Genomic DNA, 7,381 nt, shown 5'->3' on the forward strand with positions numbered 1-7,381 from the left:
CCCGCCCCTAGACAGGCCCCGCCCCTAGACAGGCCCCGCCCCTAGACAGGCCCCGCCCGTACCGGCGTTGGTGGCTGTGGGCGGGGCCCCGAGCTGCCCCTCAGGCTCCTCACCATGGGCAGCAAAATGGCGGCCGCTACAAGGGCGGTGCAGGTAAGGGCGGCCCCGGGACGGCGTGTCTGAGACAGCCGGAGCCCTGGCTCGGGCGGCGGGGCTCGCTTCTGCTGCTGCCACCGAGCAGCAGGTCGAGACGGCCGCGGGATGAGGAGACGCCGCTGGGGCGGCCGTTGTCCTTGGGGAGAGCTGTGCAGCCGCGTGCACACGGTGTCGCAGGTGCCGGACGCTGTGATAGCAGCGGGTGCGGAGCTGGCTGGCAGCTCCTTCCTAAGATGGGCCTCTGTAAGGTGAAAGTGTTTTGTGCAGGCAGAGCACGGCTCGCGATTCCGTGTGCTAAAGCACTGTGGAACCACGGCATGGTTTGGATCGGAAGGGACCTTAAAGGTCACCTAGTTGCAGCACCCCCCTGCCGTGGGCAGGGACACTTTTATTAGACCAGGTTGCTCAAAGCTCCATCCAACCTGGTCTTAGTCACTCCAGGGATGGGACAGCCACAGATGCTGTGGGCATCTTCTGCCAGTGCTGCAGCACCCTCAAAATAAAGAATTTCTTCCTAATCTTCCTAATGTTTTTAATCCAAACCTGCCCTTTGGATTGTAAGGTCTCCCCAGAGCATTCTTCAGGCTGAACAACCTCAGCACTCAGCCTGTCTTACAGGAGAGGTGAGGACAACCCTCTGAAGATCTTAACAGCCCTGCTTTGGACTCACTCCAGTCCATGTTTTTTTTTCCTTTGGGGACCCCAGAGCTGGACGCAGCACTCTGGATGGGTTCTAACCAGAGCACATTGCATTGTGATTGCATTTATGCAATAGCAGTGGCTGTTTCTGCATACACACAGACTGATGGGAAAAGGAAGACAAAGCCTGTACCTGTTCTGGACCTCAGGGTGAAGGACTACTTTTTAAAGTAGACTTCTTCCTGAGGTGAACTTAGGACTTCAAGAAGCAGTAAGTCTATCAGAGTAGTGCAGCAGAGAGCAGCTGTTTAGAGTGATTGGTTGATACATTTTATTATTCACGGTAACCTGTGTCTATTTCTCCCACTGCCTGGTCTCCTTCTAGGTAGTCAAGCCACATACTCCATTAATAAAGTTCCCAGACAGAAAAAGTGGTCCCAGACCTAAAAGTAAGTATTTTGGATATGGATACAGCTTGCGCCACATTTCTTTACATGGACTGTTTTATTTAAAAACCGGGACCCAATTTCTCTCTTTCAGCTCTACAGCTGAACTGAGTTGAAGTGAGGTTTTTGAAACATGCTTGGTTTATTTTGAAGGCAACTCTTGAACTTTCTCCACAACTTCTTTTCTGTGCAGCTGTGTGTAGACACATAGTGCATGCAGATCTATATTTTTTTTTGTCAAGGATTTCCAGTGTTTGTGTTCTACTTTATATAAAGTCCCATTTTCCCAAATATTAATATTTACTGAAGTTACTGTGCCCAAGTCAGTTTGAAGCAGCTTTAGTTATTCAGTGATATTTGCATAAATGATGTTGCATTTTCCTCATTTTTTCTTAGTTAAAGTGTGTGATGTATTTTCTGCTGTTTTTTCAAAACATAATTATAGCTGGGAGATCCAACCCTCTGTACATTTTAAGAAGTATTTTCGTGTGTTACTAACTAATGTTAAGGGAAAAAAAAATTCATTGCAATCTTTGTCATTAACTTTTATACCTGTGTTGATATTTATGGTATTCCCAATACTATTATATTTAAACAACAAACTTATATTAGCAATATGTTGATTTAGAAGTCCTTTTGGGTCAAAAAGCATCTGAAAGAAAAGTACAAGTTGTCTTTAAAAGCTCTGTTACATTATTCTCACTTCTTTTGATATTATACTATGCCTAGTTATTTGTCAGGATTACCAAGCCCACAGTTTAGCTTGAAGTTTAGTTTAACATTTGAAAGCCTCCACAGTGCATATAAATGCCTCTTCTGACTTGCCTGTGAACTCTTCAGGAACTATTTTCTGCAATAACTTTCTGTAAAACTTCTGCACATTTTGCACAGTTCAGCCAAATGCACCACCTCTCATGCCAGTGAACTACTTCCTCAAAAGCTTGAAAATGTGTTTCTGACCTCTTGCTTATCTCTGTGTCAGAAGACTCTTGTGACTGTATCTTTTAAGTGTGTTAGACTTTTCTACCTTCATCAGGATCTGTTATCTTGTTAGTAAACTGCAACCTACTTTGTCTTGCTTGAATGCTGTAGCAAAATCTGCATTTAATTGTACCAGATTGTTGCTCCTACATCACTAAATGGCTCCTCAGAGCAACTAGGGATGTGAAAGGCCAGCCAAATTCCAATGGGCCTATTAATGCTGCAACATTATGGTCTCAAACCGGGAAGGGAGAGATGTAGTAGAGACTGTAATAGAACTAAAGCAGCAACAGTAAAATTTCTGATTACTGCAGTTCTCGTGTTTTTAATTCACTAATGAGTCTATTCCAACTACACTTCAGACTGAAACATACAGTAGAGGAAAATCCTTGACAAATCTCTGGACTTTTGTGGTCGGTGAAACAAACTTGGAGAAACTGCTTTTTTTTTTTTTTTTTTTTTTTTTTTTTTTTTTTTTTGTAGTATGTAAGGTGTATTATTTCTTGAAACAAAAATACTTTGCCCCCTGTTCACAATAAATATGCTACTCCTGATGGGCTCACTTCTGCCTTGCTCTGTTTGGGATCTTCCATTATTACTGAACCACCTTGGGACTTTCAGACCCCGTCTTCTGACTGACAGCTTCTTAATATGCCTCTCAATGGTAGTTTCATCACAGTGCTGCAAGTGTTTGATTGTTTGTCCCAATCCTGCAACTGCGTCGGATTCATTAAGGCTAACACTTCATTAAGGTGCCCTTCTCCTTTGTGGTCATTGGTCTTGCTGGAGCCAAGGAGAGCAAAGGCAGGCAAAACTGTGCTGTTGTAGCTGCTCACATGCTTTTGCACCTGCTGTTTCCGTGCTGCTTATTTTATAGTTATATAGAGCTTCTGTCCAGCTGTTAGATGTTGCACTTGTCTTGCTCAATTTTCTGGAGCATTGGGAAGGACTTCTGTGGAAGCATTCAGCTTTGTCAGGTGTTATACCCTTACATATCACAGGGTGACTAGAAGGTTGGAAGAGAACTTCAAGATCATTGAGTCCAACCCATGCCCTGACACCTCAGCTAAATCATGGCACTGAGTGCCACATCCAGTCTTTTCTTAAACACATCCAGAGATGGTGACTGTACTACCTCCCCAGGCAGACCACTTCAGTACTTTATTACTTGTTAGTTAAAAAACTTTTTCCTGATATCCAACCTCTACTTCCCTTGGTGCAGCTTAAGACTGTGTCCTCTCATTCTGTCAGATTTTGCCTGGACAAAGAGACCAACCCCCACCTGACTACAACCACATTTCAGGGAGTTTTAGAGAGTGTTCAGGTGACCCCCGAGTCTCCTTTTCTCCAGGCTAAACACCCCCAGCTCCCTCAGTTGTTCCTCACAGGGTTTGTGTTCCAAGCCCCTCGCCAGCCTTGTCACTCTTCTCTGGACGCACTCAAGTGTCTCAAGGTCCTTCCCAAACTGAGGGCCCAGAGCTGGACACAGCACTCAAGGTGCTGCCTCACCAGTGCCGAGTACAGGGAAGGGTGACCTCCCTGCTCCTGCTGGCCACACTGTGCCTGGCACAGGCCAGGATGCCACTGGCCTGTAAGGCCACCAGGGCACACTGCTGGCTCGTGTTCAGCCGCTGTCACCAGCACCCCCAGGTCCCTTTCTGCCTGGGCACTCTCCAGCCACACCATCCACAGCCTGTAACATTACTGGCGGTTACTGTGGCCAAAATGCAGGACTTGACAACTGGACTTGTTAAACCTCATCCTGTTGGACTGTGCCCATCCATTCAGTCACTCCAGGTCTCTCTGCAGAGTCCTCCTATCTTCCAATAGATGGACACACGATCCCAGCTCAGTGTCATCTGCAAATTCACTACTGAAAGCCTCAATCCCCTCATCCATGTCATCAATAAAGACATTGAACAGCACTGGCCCCAGCACAGACCCCTGAGGGACACCCCTGGTGAGCAGCCACCAGCTGGATGCAGCACCATTCACCAGCACCCTCTGGGCCCGGCCATCCAGCCAGTTCCTAACCCAGCACAGAGTGCTCCTGTCCAAGCCGTGGGCTCCCAGCTTTTCCAGGAGTGTGCTGTGGGAGACAGTGCCAAGGCCTTGCTGAAGTCCAGGTACACAACATCCACAGCCTTTCCCACATCCACCAGGCAGGTCACTTGGTCATAAAAGGAGTTCAGGTTGGTCAAACACGACCTGTCCCCCCTAAACCTGTGCTGGCTGGGTCTGACACCCTGGCCATCCTGTGAGTGCTGTGTGCTGGCACTCGGTATAAACTGCTCCATAACCTTACCTGGTACTGAGGTCAGGCTAACTGGCCTATAATTGCCAGGATCCTCCTTCCCACCCTTTTTATGAATGGCAGTCACACTGGCCAGCTTCCAGTCCTCTGGAACCTCACCAGTGAGCCAGAACTGGTGGTAAATGATGGAGAGCCGCTTTGCAAGCTCATCTGCCAGCTCCCTCATCACCTGGGATGGATCCTATCCCATATATAGGACTGAGTCCTGAAACGAACATATTGCTATGATCTCTGTCCTGCCTAGTGGGGCAACTGCATATTTCCATTGTAAAATCAGCTATGGTGGGACAGACCTAAGGTTTGGAACACTGACTGTGACATTGCCCTTTTGTCATCTCTTCTATCTGCACAATCAAGGCAACTTTTCTGATGTGAATTCCTGAAGCTTAGCTCCTGATCCTCACCTGTGAAGAACTTCATGCACTCCTTGGTCTTTACATTTCATTAACATTGACTGCTGATGCCTGATACTTGGTGGTCATTCTGCACATCATTAACAAAATGTGATAGGATGCCATTTTGTAATATTAAAAATGGGTGCAGCCCTGCATTGCATGTTGCGGCCTGTTCTGGCTGCGAGCTTTATCTTTCTGTAAGCCTCTAGATCTTTTTCACTTGTCTGTCTTTTCAGTTGTAGTAAACTAAAAGCATCATCTCAGTTATCTTCTAGATAATTGCCCATACACAAACATTTACATAACTTTATGCTTTTTCTCCGAGTACAGCTTCTCAGTGAAAAAGCCATTGTTAGGGTGTATGTTGATCTTTCATCTCCACATCAGCATTTCTGCCATTCATACTACTGTCAGCATTTTTAGAGTCTGCACTTGATACATTTAACAACAATAAAAACAGGTTGTGAGAAGTAGAGTGATTAAATTCTTTTAGGTGTTTGTTGTAGTGAATAAGATTTTCAGGCAATGGTAGATTTTATTGGCTGCTTATTAATTTTACAGTCTAGTAATATTTCTGTAAATGGTTTTAAAATCTGGGTTTCAGTACAGGAATCTCTACAAGCAAGTATGCCATCTCTCCTTGCTTCAAAAGCACAGGAATCTGTAGGAGGCACATCACCGGCCTTTCAAAATATTTCACGTGTTAGTAGAGTACAAGGCACACCAGACACTTCTGAATTAGCAAGAAGTTTACCTCAGAAATACAGAAGGAGACAAATGTCAGATGAAGAGATTGAGTATATTCAAGTAAGTTTTCTTCTTTAATTTCTACTTCTTCTGGTATGGTGCTACATAGTAATTCTTTATAAGAGTGTGCCCTGGGCTTTCATGGTTTTCATATGCAGTATCCGATGTACCAATTCTTAATACAGAAGGTACCAAATCTCACTGCATAGTAGCATGGTACCACTGACTAGAGAGATTTGGACTTAGAACAGATGTGCAGGTAAGCTGGTGATAGTCACAGCCTGCATTAATTGTCACCACTACCTGTTTTATAACAGCTGTTTAAAGTGTAATTTGACTTTGCTGAGCAGGATCACAGACGTTCTTAGACCAGAAAAGGCTATTACCAGGTGATCAAAGTACAAAATATTTCTCAAATTAGTTTTATAAGTTATTTATTAGTAAATTAACTGTTGTATTTCTAGTAGTGGAAACATTTTATTAAACTTGATATAAGTATTTTCTGCAATACTTGTAAATATGACATTTTACATGAAAGGCAAGAAAAACCTGCTTCTATTCTGCAACAATTCTGAGTTGTAAAAACTGATGGTTGAAAAGGGACAATGCACAAGGAATTTGTGAGGTGATGGTGAGTTTGAAATGAAAAGATGCTTGCAAAGTTTTGTTAAATGGTAAGGGCATAAATAGCATAACCGTGTTAGTAGAGGAAATCTAGAAATCTTCTTGTGTGCAAGTAGGCTGCATCTATATAGTAGAAGTAAAATCAGTTATTTCCCACAGTAATACACTTTTTGACTTTTTGCATGTTTGGTTAACAGTGAGGTAAGTTGTAAAATAATTTTGTTGGAAAAATAATTAACTGAATGCCTTTCTGATTTCTCATTAAGATTGTAATGACTCTGTTTGGCTTTGTTTTTACTTTGCAGTTTGGAATGTAGGCAGTGAAAGTTATTTTAAAACTTGTGTCTGTTAGCATTGCGTTTGTCAGACCTTTTGAAGGATAAGAGTCAGGTTTCTTCAGAGAAAGAGACATGGAAGCAGCTGTAACTGTAGGTGGCATGTGTTGTCTTGCTCAATTTTTTTGTACTTTCCCTTGAAAAAAATGTAGCCATGACTGGTGGATGCTGATATCCACGCTATCTGTTCTTATATAGGTCAATATTAAAACTAGAACTGTGTCTCTTAGTCTGTAACAGTGTAAAAGAGAATTTTATCTCAGTTTCAAGTTCTATTAGTGGAATATATTTAACTGTATGATTTTCTTTTACAGCGTGGAGGTCCAGAATAAATGTAGAAGATAGTTTCTTGGCCACTGTTGAAGAATGAGGTATTATATTCACAATAAAGGCATTAAATTAAAACGCCTTAATATTAAAAATTATTGTATACTGATAGCTTTAATAAAATCCCATATGATGGATGAGAAGATTGACACAACACACAAGATACTGATTTGTTTGTGACTGAGAAGGATTTTATGTTGATGGCTAATAGCAATTGAATATATATGATGTCTGCACCATTAAAATATTTTTCTAATTAGCCATTTGAAAAGTCAACAATCTAACAGAGTCATTTTATTTTTCCACTGGTTGAGATCACAAAGTCACAGAATGGATCAGGTTGGAAGGAACCACAATGGGTCATTTTTATTGACCTTCCTGCTCAAGCAGGGTCATCCCAGAACATATGGCACAGGA

General features: G+C 43.1%; 1 protein-coding gene across 1 annotated transcript; it reads left to right on the plus strand.

The window, feature by feature from the left end:
- Nucleotides 1-40: 40 nt before the first annotated feature.
- On the plus strand, nt 41-7,243 carry KGD4 (alpha-ketoglutarate dehydrogenase subunit 4). The gene is made up of 4 exons (XM_063180213.1): nt 41-153; nt 1,181-1,244; nt 5,536-5,738; nt 6,952-7,243. Exons 1-4 carry the CDS (start codon nt 115-117, stop codon nt 6,967-6,969), a joined length of 324 nt encoding a protein of 107 aa, XP_063036283.1. The 5' UTR covers nt 41-114; the 3' UTR covers nt 6,970-7,243.
- The last annotated feature ends 138 nt before the right edge of the window (nt 7,244-7,381 follow it).

The sequence above is a fragment of the Melospiza melodia genome, chromosome Z, assembly GCF_035770615.1.
Source record: "Melospiza melodia melodia isolate bMelMel2 chromosome Z, bMelMel2.pri, whole genome shotgun sequence".
NCBI lineage: Eukaryota > Metazoa > Chordata > Aves > Passeriformes > Passerellidae > Melospiza > Melospiza melodia.